General features: G+C 30.3%; 1 protein-coding gene across 1 annotated transcript; it reads right to left on the bottom strand.

Annotated features, from left to right (window-relative positions):
- Nucleotides 1–4,019: 4,019 nt before the first annotated feature.
- On the bottom strand, nt 4,020–5,875 carry LOC137807838 (uncharacterized). Its single transcript, XM_068608660.1, has 3 exons — nt 5,145–5,875; nt 4,880–5,013; nt 4,020–4,420 (listed from the first exon to the last, which is right to left on the bottom strand). The coding sequence occupies exons 1-3, from the start codon at nt 5,437–5,439 to the stop codon at nt 4,301–4,303; spliced, it is 549 nt and encodes a 182-aa protein (XP_068464761.1). The 5' UTR covers nt 5,440–5,875; the 3' UTR covers nt 4,020–4,300.
- Between the last annotated feature and the right edge of the window lie 6,232 nt (nt 5,876–12,107).

The raw sequence follows: 12,107 nt of genomic DNA on the forward strand, positions 1-12,107 counted from the left end.
ATAGGTACACCTCATTCCCTTTCTAAAAAAATCTGGTAAAAACTCATAAAAAAATGCATAATAGATTGGATTGAAATTATTTTGTTTGGGCTGTTGTAGAGCTTTCTTTTAGCCCCTCACATGCAAGAGGTTGGAAGATGTCAAGAAGCTTCAACTTGGATAAATTGGAGTGAAACAGTCGTGGTGGAAGGGCTTTAGTAAGAATATCTGCTAACTGATGTGAGGAAGAAACTGGTAGAAGATGCATGAGTCCAATAAGTAATTTTTCCCGAACAATGTGACAATCAATCTCTAAATGCTTTATTCTTTCATGAAAGATGGGATTGCCAACAATGTATAAAGCGCTTTGGCTATCACAATAGAGGACAAAACTCTTAGTGATAAGAATTCTCAAATCATCAAGAAGAAAAAAGGGTCATTGAAGCTCACAAGTGGAAGAGGCAAGGGCCATATACTCGACTTTTGTGGAAGATCAAGAAACAGTAGATTCTTTCTTGGCTTACCATGACACCAAAGAATTGTCAATAAAAAAAAGTAACCAGTGATGGAACGTCGTGTATCAATACATGTGGCCCAATCAACATCACTGAATCCAAAAAGTTGTGTTGATGACCTGCGGCTAAAAAATAAGCCTTTTCCGGGGCATCCTTTCAAATATCGAATTACTCTCAAGGCAGCTTGAAGATAAGTATGAGTTGGTGTGACCATGAATTGACTGAGTTATTGGGTCACAAAGGCTATATCAGGTCTAGTGCTAGTTAAATATATGAGAGGTCCCACCAATCGTCGATATGAAAAATGGTCAGGTAAAGGTTCACTAGAGTCTTGATGAAGACGTAGGGAGTCATCTATTGGAGTAGAAAAGGGTTTGTAACCCATGAGACCAGAATCCTTAATCAAGTTCAGGCAATATTTGCGTTGACAAAGAGAAATGCCTTGGTTGGAGTAAGCTACTTCTATTCCTAAAAAATATTTCAACTGGCCAAGATTCTTTATATGGAAATGAGAATGGAGAGTGACTTTAATCTTAGTGATCTCAGAAGCACAATTTCCAGTAAGCACAATATCATTGACATAAACAATGAGAGCAGTGAAAATAAAACCAATATTTTTTATAAATAAACTATGATCAACATGGGCTTGAGCATATTCCGAAGATTGCAGTAAAAAAGATAATTTTTCATACCATATGTGCGACTTGCTTATTTCAAGCCGTAGAGACATTTCTTGAGTTTGCAACATTGATTAGAAGGATAATTGGATAGAAGTTCTAATTGGGGCGTGCACCGATATGCCCATAGGATCTTTAAGAATTTTTCTATCCATTTTTCCTTAATGACCCCTAAGTCCTTTTTTAGCTTGTTTAAGATCACCTTGTTTGCCACATCGTCTTGCCCATTAGTTTGGAGATGCTCTATCGAGCTAGTAATGTGACAATTTTTGAAACTTTCATAGAATTCAACTATATTTCAGTCAAGGAATTGGCGATATGTGAGATGTCTTATTCATATATAATGTTTCTCCATACAAATTTTTGGACATTCTTTGTCAAGATGGAGGTCATTTCGTGAAGTAGTAGATCCCTACCAATAAGAACATGCATTGTCCTTTAGTGGAAGAGAATAGTCCCATGATATGCATTCCCCACATCGCAAAACAGCCACAGGGGAAGTGATGTGGAGTAGTGTCATAAGTAGAGTCATGTGTTCAATCTTGATTATTCTCGTGTTTGTTGTCTTCTGATCAGTAGTCGTGTATCTTGTAGATACCATCGAGATCTTCCGCGATGTTCCTTCTCGATCCTATGATGGACGTCAATTGTTCTTGTATGGATTGACTTGCTAATCTGGAACACGTGTATATAGGTCATTTCTCAAATCTCGATCGCTTCCGAGATCTAAATCGGAATGCAAAGATTCCTAAAAAAAAATTCAATATTCAAGTCAATATTTGATAGTTAGAATAATAAATAATGTAAAAACCAAACTTTTATTAGGTAACAGTCACCTATTTATAGGAGTGAGGGTAAATACTATTCACATTTAGCTTGAATTATATAGCTCTTTAGATTAATTTCATTTTAATTTGAAAATATAAATTTATTAGAGTTTATTAATTAGTTTTTAATTATTATTGATTTATTTATCGTTGGTTTAGGTTACAGATTGTCTCGGTATAAGTATAACCTCAGTCGATGATATGAACCCTGTCTAGTAGAGTGTCCATGGGCGAGTAATCCGCAACCACTCTAGATGCCCTGTGTATGAGGGATTTGTTTCCAAGACAAAGATTACAAACAGTTTTCTCATTTATTCGATTCTTTGGTGCAGCCTGGAAAAAATATTTTATAATGAATGGCATGCAAGCTAACTTAATCACCTATAAATTTGTTTGCTGAGGGTACATGCTACTTGGAGAGAGAGAAAAAAATCTAAAAATCATACATTATCAGTCAAACTTTGAAGGCGGTTTCTTAAATTGTTTACTAGCTGTTTGTTTCTGCTGTCCAACAACTATTGGTCACTTTCTATACATGTGTTCACTTTCAGTTTAAGATATGTTTGGTTGAATTTGCTTCCAACAAATATTAACGTCTCTTTAGAACCATAATTTAAAAAAGCAATACAAAAAAAAGAGACAAAATAGACATCCACTTCCTCTTTTTCAGGTATGTATATCACATACATGCATCTCTAGCTAGTATTCTTGTGGTGCTGCGAAAGAGATAATACAAATTAATGACCCAAACACACGTAGCTCCAATCTGAAAGAGAAAAGGCACGTTTTGCTCGAATATCTATGCGTAGCCTCCATGATTGTTCATCATACAGAAGGGAAATAAAGTGGAAAAAAAACAGACAAACAAAAAGCAAGAAAGAAAGAATGCAGTGGCTCATGTTATGGATTTTTTAAACACTGGGAAAGCACTTTGGGAAGAAAAGATAAAGAAGCCAAATATTGGTGGGCCGTGTGGAAGAAATTCTATGTAGTCGATGATGGAATCTTGAGACCCCTCGTGCAGTGCAACTAAATTTCATGCGTAGGAAGTGCACGAGTGGTGAGCTGGTTGCAATTGTCCTATTCTATAGTTTTTCTTTCTTGTTTTTTTAATCCTTCTTGATGCAAAATCTTTAAGTAAGGGAAAGAAAACATTTAAAAAAAGACAAAGCAAAATAAAGGGTCTTTTGCTTTACCAGCAATAGACAGAGAGAAAGTATAGGGGCGAATAATGCAATGGGCCACAAGAAAAAAAATTCTTCTGCTTCTAATGCAACAAAAAATATCCCTGGGTGTCATGGTTGTCTAAAGTGATGAACTGCACAGGCACATCAATTGCAAGTGTTTTAAAGTAAACCTTGTGTTGTGTCACATCTTCCTTCTCTTTCACCCTTTAACTTTTCATTTGTACTCCACACATTGTTTATCTTACTACTACTTTCTTCATACTCATTAAAGCCTCTTCTTAATTTTAAAATTACACAAGTGGATGCTTGAAGACAACCAAGCTCTTGTCCCCATCTCATAATTCATACATTAATACTGTTCAAATGAGATGTATTAATTATTCATACATCAAAATTCTTAAAATGTTTTGTGTGTGTGTGAATGATATGTGCTTTTAACAGGTCATAGATCTGGAAACTATTAGTACTTTAAACATTACTCTTAAATATTTTGTAACACGCCCTCCCCTCCAAAAATATAAAAAAATTCTGGTGTGGAACTTGTTCTTTTCTTGAACAAAAGAAGAGAAGATAAGAGATCAGACAATAGCTGATCAGAAAACCTGTTCATGTTCTCGCAGTTAACGCCTTGAAGTATAAACTACAAAACTTCTTTTGCAACCTTGATTTACCTTAAGCCTTCTGTGACAGTACTCACAAATATATTACTTTTTTTTGTTCGCTGAATTTATGTCTTTGGTAATTATCTGTCTGATGTTGATGTATGATGAACCATATATTTAAAAACAAAAAAATACATAAGAATAAAGGTGAACTTATGATGTTGAAGGGTGATTTCACCAGAAAGTAAGATCTGATACATTAATTGATGTTCAATATGTCAACCTTTACTATACACAATTATTATGCATGAACCCAGTTGCTGAACCGAAGGGAATTTTATCATCTCTCAGTTTTCTCTGGCTTCCCTGAATGTACTATATTTAATTTGATTTAATTTCCACAGATCTAAGCAATCATGAAGAAGGATTGATTAATTTGTTTGTGGTGGTTTGAGTGTCGCTCAATGCTCCTCTGTCCCTCACATCACATGTGGGAAAGATTGAAAACACAGATCAGCTGGCTGCCTCTGAGATGCTTTGCAAAGAGGGTTGCCATGTTCTTGACTTAGCTGTGGCACTTGAAGCATTATTAGTTGATGTTGTCCTTGACCCCTGTCTTTCACCTTTGGATTCCTGAAAATCATAATTAAAAATTAAGAATCACATAGGTGAAACCACCAAGTACATAATAGCTTTAAACAAATCTCTCTCTCTCTCTCTCCCTTTCCTTTCTTCAATAAAATCCACTATTATAATTCCTTGCAATTGAGCATAAAAATCGAAGATTTCCTTGGTTCGTGTAAGTTTTCTTAATTCTATACAAGTCACCACAGAAAAACGGGTCTGCAAAATGGAGTTATGAAGTATCAAGCTCCCAAACGAACTAGCAAAGCCTTAATTAGTCATTAGAAATACATCTGAATCAATTTGCAAAACCAACCCTTCTTACAAACACACCAACAATTATTTAACGAAAAATTGGTTGTCAATAAGCACAAATACTACATAAAGAGCCTGTTTTAAAGATTTAATTTGACAATAATAAACAAGGAAGTAGAAACAGTAAAAATCCAAACTTTGATTGAGATTTACCAGGTTGTCCTCCGACTCAGACCTCCTTGCTGATTTGTCTGTCCTTTCCTTCGTCAGATTTGGCTTTTGTGCTGATTCCGACAAGTTTCTCTTCAGTTTTGCTTGTTTCTTTGCCCAAAGACCCTTCATAACCTCTGAGAAAAACACCACTTAAAGATTCAAATTTGGAACAAAGCATCAACAATCTAAGGGAAAACAACAACATAAAAGCGTTAAAGAAACAAAAGGGTCGAACTCAAAACTGAAGCTGAGAGTTGGAACTAACCTTGAGCCGAGATTAGTCTATAAACTTGGCCAAGCATAAGGGTATCTGTAGGCTTGAGAAGCTTGATGCGGGTAAGGCGAACAGGGTTGGTGGTGGTGTTGTTTTCACTCTTATTTTGGCAATTTTCATTGTCCTTGGATGAGCACAATGTGGTGGAGATAAGAAGAGCAACATAGTGATCAGGGTTGGTCTTCATGACTTCACTGGCACTCACAGGCCAATACAACCTTTCTACTTTCCCATTGGGTTGTTGTATGACTAGAGTTGCAGTGTCAACGGCTTGGCAGTTTCCCATATCTGAGTGGCACACACAGAAGAAGAAGAGGATAACAGAATGGAAGGTGGTGGAAGGGAAGGGAGTAATGAAGTAGCTTAGTGCAACATTTATAGCAGCCACAAGTTTGAAAAGGGGCAAACAAAGTGATATACAAGGAGGCCTATAAATACTGGTTGGTAAATGGGAAAGGCTTGAGTTGTGGAGTTGGAAAGTTTATAGAAATGATAATGATAATATGTGGATTAAAAAGGGGCAGTAGAAAGATAGATTTTGGGAGAATGGGGTGCTGAAAGAAGAGGAGAAAGAAAGAGAAGTGGTGAAAGTGTTATCCAAGATGGATTGGAAGAAGGGTGAGGAAACAGTCTAAAGTAGAAGGGGACCTTGGCAGCTTAGGTGATGTGATGTGCACCTCTAACACGTTACATTCTCGTGGTCTACCTTCTTAGGCTCATGTATTCACCTTTTACACCAAATCTTCTATTTATCACAATTCATAAAGTAAATTAATTATATTTTTGGCTAAGATGTATTTCACCTAGTTCCAGATTATTTTTTTTAACTCCACTTCTCACAAAATTTGTGTGAGTCGATAACAATTTTAATTAACAATGAACTCATTACTACATGGAACAAATTATGTGCAAAAGAGACAAAGTTGAAGTCGTGTATATAGAATATAATTTCAACGGTCAATTTATGCAACTCAAGTCCAGTGTGGAGGTGAGTCTTTAATTGTATAAGTTTTACACCCAGATCTTGCAGCAGCACGATTCTAATTTTGCAGGGTTTTTTTTCTTATTGACATTGGATTCAAACATGAGATAATTTGATTAAGTTGTTAAATATTTAAAAAAAATTAAAACAATAATTTGTTGATTGATTTAAGAAATAATAAACTATTTCTTTTTTAAACTGAAAAACGAATAAAAAATAAAAATGGTGTTAAATTATTGAGTAGATGAATGAAATCGCACTCTGTAAGTTCTGTAAAATGCAATAAAAAAATTGTTTGAAAAATTGTATAATATGGGCAAAATTATTATTTTTTATTAATATATGTTAGAAATTTTCAAATAAGACATAAAATAAAATAAAACAAAGATTAAAACAAAGTAAAAAAATTGTCATTATAAAAATACAAAAATATGACATTTTATTGTTTATATGAAGAATTTATACTAATGTGACCAATATTTTTAAGAATATTTATTCGACTTCTTTGAAATTGGTTCATTAATTTTTTTATTATAAGATTATTAGTTGGTATTCTTAATTGTTTAGGTTGTATGAAGGAATTTTGAATTAAATTTCGTCTTATAGAAATAGATTAATAATCTTCGTTTCGAATTAGATGAAATTAAACTTAGTAAACCTTCTCTATATTATATAAATTGTAAATTGACTTTATTAATAATAGATAACATGCTAAACAGATTATGATAGTATCAACACAAAATGTGAAAATCTTAAAATTCTTGACAATCACACTATCCATCATCTAATCTGATTGTATATAACTTAAATTAGTGAAAAAATTAAAGAATGACTAGTTCCTAAACATTAGTAAATTTTTTCTATTATACCTTTTCAACCTAACACATGATAAATTGATCTTCATTGCTGTGCCAAATTTGATTTTAACAGATTTTACAATTAGAAAAACAATAATTTTATTAATTTTTAAATTTTATCAAATAAGTATTTCTTATACATTTTTATAAATTATTTAACCACTCAATCTTTAAATTTATATATTTTATAAATCTTACTTACAAAATTTCATTTACTAAATATATTAATTATTTTTTCTTATTAATCATAAATTACTAAATAACCATAAAACCAAAAAAAGTTTAAACTAAAGTCATACTACTTACTTATCCATGACTTCAGCTTTACATGTTTTAAGATGACTTCACTAATTAAAATTATTTTAAAATCTCGCCACTTCTATACAATTCAATTCAACACCAAAATCATAATATATGAGAACACAAATTTCAATTTAACTTTTTAATAAAAATGTCGTTCCACTAAAACATCTGAACTCACTTGGCCACTAAACACTGAACACAGAAGAAGAGACTAGACCAACTTATTTACATAATTAATTTTTGTTTTACCAATTCTAATAAATATATGATAAATTTGTAGTATTTTGATGTAAAAACTAATATAGTGAAGTCTCTCCTCTTAAGTTAACTCTTCTCATGGATGTCACCCACTTACCCTTACACAACACATCCCTCTACCCTTTATCCCTAGTCTATACCCTAGTTTATAGGGTATAACTCTTTTTAATTTGACCTTTTGGATTTCAGAACTCCGACATTGACGCAAGAGCAGTAGCATTACACTCCAAAACAAACAAAGAATAATGGTCATTAAAGTAAGAGCAATGGTGCATGCAAAAAACTATAAACTTTTCTACATAAATGACATAACTATATTCTTACACTATTTTTTCTTTGCACTATGTCACTTGTAACATTTCCTTTCACCTTTCTATTATTCTGTTACTTTCTCGTTGAGTACCTGAGTCTTTCTTTAAAGAATCTAAACTGTGTAATTCATTTTCATCCACAAGTTATAATGATTAGCAAAGATTATCCACTTTTTAACTATTTTTTTTAATATTCACATTTTCTATTTTATCTTTAAAATTATATTAATTATTTTTACTAGTTAAAATAAATAATTGATAATAATTTATTTGTTTAATAGATACTTTTTATGGACAAATAAAAAATGTTTTTATGCATATTTTATTATCATTTTACTTTTCATATTTTAATAATTACTTTTTATTATAGTTATATAAAAAAATTAATCGAACTCACTGTATTTTGTTATCAAATAAAAAATTAAATATACAGGCCGTGGTGTTTATATTTCAACTAGCTTTTATAAAAAAAATTGATTTTCTTATCGAGTAAAAGTCATCGGTATTTCAGATTATGAGTTTATAAAATATAAGGCAAGTAGAAAATAATAAGTACTATGTTAGATATTTTGTAGTTTAATTATTGTTACTCTCAAAATTTGAATAAAGTTCCTCAATTAAAAAACAACTTTAGATATTCTAAATTAATTATAACAAAAACCAATAATTTACTCCAAAAATAAACGATTTATTATTAGATAACAGTATTAAAAAATTTACGTTATCAATACATTCTAATAAATATATACTTAGATAGTAGGTAACACTTATATGAATATATACAACTTTTTTTTTTTTAATATAAACTATACATATGTTATTCAGCTTTGCTTATTATTATTATTTTATCATTAAGTGAAATTTTCTGCTTGAGATAATCAAGTAAATGTAAATAAACATATTCATACAAAGATGAGATTAGTATGGGAATTTGTATTTATTATTTAACTTTTGTATGTTTTTTTTTTATATTTTTCAACACTAAAAAATTAAAACAATACATTTGCATTGTTTATTTTTTAATGATATATTATGTCAAATATTTATCTAAATAGTTTATTGTGTCAAATATTTATCTACATAGTATATTGTGCTAAACAATTATTTAAATAGTATTATTTACTCTAATAGTTCAGATTTTCACTTCTATTCTAAATTTTATTTTTTTATTTTATTTTTTACTTAAAACTTAAAAATAAAGGAAAGAGAATTGGTAATTTTATGTTTTTAAAAAATAATTATTTAAAAATTATTTTGAAAATTATTTTCTTTAAAAATTAAAAAAATAATATTACAAAATATAATAATTTAAAAAATAATTATTTGAAGAAATAATTGTTTACAAAAAAAATATTTTAAATAATCATTTATAAAAATATATAAATAAGAAAAAGTTGTCAATAAAATTAACATTTATAAATTGTGATATAATTTATTTTAAAAAAAAATGTCTGAAAATTTCATAGAGAAAAACGAAAGAAATGTATTTTTTTAAATAGTTAAAAATATTTTAACTATTTATTTTCTTCAACAGGCAAATTGAAGTTAGATTCTTGGAAAGGTAAATCTCTTAGCATGATGGGTCGAGTTCAGTTGGTCAATACGGTGATTACGGGTCTTCTAGCTTATAGTTTTAATTTGTATAAATGGCCTGTTTCTCTTCTTAAGCAAGTTGAACAGTGGTGTCGAAATTTTATCTGGACTGGTGATATTCTGAAAAAAGGTATAGTTATTGTTAATTGGGATACGATTTGTTCTCCCCTTGAGAATGGAGGTTTGAAAATTATTAACCTTCACCATGAAAATAATGCATATCTTCTTAAGCTTGCTTGGAACTTTGCTTATAGCAACAAGCCTTGGTCTCTGCTCTTGAAAGCTAGGGTCCTTAAATCAAAATATGAGTTTCGAATGGTTTATAGGTCGTCATCTCTTTGGCCTGGAATTAAGCAGTTTTATTCTACTATACTTGATTATACTTCTTGGACTGTTGGTACAGGTTCTCTTATTAATTTTTGGAATGATAAATGGTGTGCTACTACTTCTTTAGCAAATATTGCAGGATTATCTGATGGTGCTAGTATTCCGGATACACTCTCTCAGTTTTGGATAGGTAGTGATTGGAATATTCCATTGTCTTTACAGCAGATGCCTCATCTTTTTAGTCATATCATGGTTAGGGCGGTACAAGATATTCCTAATTGGATTCTAGATGAGTCTGGTCGTCTCACTCTTAAATTAGCTAGGACTTTTTTCTTGGATCCAAGGGTTTCCTGTGGTTGGGGTAAATTTATTTGGTCTTCATATATTTCGCCTTCCAAAACTCTTGTCCTTTGGAAAGTTTTTCATGGGCAGCTTCCTACAGATCAACATATTCAAAATAAAGGTTTGCATATTTGTTCTATGTGTACGCTTTGTGAAAAACACGAGGAATCTATTCAACATTTATTTTTTGAATGTGCTAATGCTTTGCGTATTTGGAGTTGGGTTCAACACATTTTTCCTACTTATCATTTCTCTAATAAGGATGATCTTCTTTCTTTTATTAAGAGTGATGGTAGTCCGTTGGTTAAATTAATTAAGCTAGCTGTGATAACTTTTTCTATTTGGATGATATGGCGTATGAGGAATTATGCTCGTTTTCAGGATAAGATTGAGGTTTCTAGGGCTATTTTGGTTATTAAAGACTTAACTTGTCTAGTGGGTAATTCGTCTAAAGCTTCAATGAAGAATGATATGTTTGATTTCAATGTGCTAAAGTTTTTTAGTATTAACACTCGTACAGGTAAAATTCTACGTCCTCTTCCTGTTAGATGGGAGTTTCCTTCACCAGACTGGGTAAAAATTAACACTGATGAGGCTGCTAGGGGATATCCTGGTCTTGCTACTTGTGGAGGTATTTTTCGTGGGAGTATGGGAGAATTTATTGGAGCTTTTTTTGCGTTTCTTGAAGTTCAGACTGCTCTGGTTGCTGAGTTTTATGGGGTTATACATGCTATGGAGGAAGCTCAAAAGATGGGGCTTACTAATGTCTGGCTGGAATGTGATTCTGCTTTGGTTTGTGCTGCGTTTACTGCTAGGACAAATGTTCCTTGGATGCTTCGTAATCGATGGAATGCTTGTCTTATTTACTGTGGGAAAATTAGGTTTACAGTTACTCATATTTTTCGTGAAGGAAATGCGTGTGCTGATAAGTTGGCTAATTTAGGATTTTTTCATAGAGAATCTTTTCTTTGGTATAATAGGCTTCCACCTTGTCTATTCTTAGAATTCTTTATGAATAGGTATAGTCTACCTATGTATCGTTTTTGTTAACATATAGGTTTTGGTCTAGTCCCCCGTATTTTTGTATTTTTTTTTTCTTTTTTCTTTTGTTTAATAATATTTTTTTGGTAAATGATTGTTGTTACTTGAGGTGTCAGCCTAGCTCAGATCTTAAGTGACATAGTGATACCTAACATGAAAGCTTTTATTTAAAAAAAAAAGATATTTTACATAAGTTAAATTATTTATTTTTGAATAATAAATATAATAAATTTTTTTAAATAATTATTAAAAAAAAGTAATAACTCATAAAAATATTTTTTCTATAAAGAACATTATTCCTTGTTACTATCATAATTATTTTATTAATTGTGCATGATTGAAAAAAAATAAAAATTTATAAATAAAAAATAAAAATTTGACTTAGAATATTTCTTAATATAGGATTTTATTTTACATTTTTTATATATACATTAACTTAATCTGTAATTCATTTATAAATAAATAGCTATTAATATTAATTTTTTTAATTTAATACAAAACTAAATAATCATTTCTCTAAATATTGAATTTTCTAACAAATTAAATTTTACATTTTTAATTTTTCAATTAATTAGTTCTTAAAATAATTACTTTTCTGAATAATTATTTTTAAATTATAATACTTTTCAAATAATTATTTCTTAATAGAACTAGTTTTCTAAATTATTGTTTTGTAATATATTTATTTTTCTAAAATATTATTCCTCAATATAATTACCTTTCTTAACTTTTATTTTTTAAATGTATATTTCTTCTAAAATTTTATTCAAAACAACATTTTTTGTTTTAAAATTTTATTTCCTTCATTTTTAAATAAAAAAAATTAAATATAGAAGGAGAGTGAATTTTAAACTGTTACATTAAACTATGTTATTTAAGTAATTATTTGATATAATATATTATTTGAATAAATGTTTAACACAAGAATGCTACTCGAGGA

The sequence above is a fragment of the Phaseolus vulgaris genome, chromosome 3 (genome assembly GCF_000499845.2).
Source record: "Phaseolus vulgaris cultivar G19833 chromosome 3, P. vulgaris v2.0, whole genome shotgun sequence".
In the NCBI taxonomy this organism is placed as follows: domain Eukaryota; kingdom Viridiplantae; phylum Streptophyta; class Magnoliopsida; order Fabales; family Fabaceae; genus Phaseolus; species Phaseolus vulgaris.

Coding starts and splice junctions, on each gene's coding strand:
- LOC137807838 (XM_068608660.1), bottom strand. CDS start 5,439: ATGGGAAACTGCCAAGCCGTTGACACTGCAACTCTAGTCATACAACAA. Junction 5,014..5,144: donor TAGACTAATCTCGGCTCAAG/GTTAGTTCCAAC, acceptor TGTTTTTCTCAG/AGGTTATGAAGGGTCTTTGG. Junction 4,421..4,879: donor CTGAGTCGGAGGACAACCTG/GTAAATCTCAAT, acceptor TATGATTTTCAG/GAATCCAAAGGTGAAAGACA.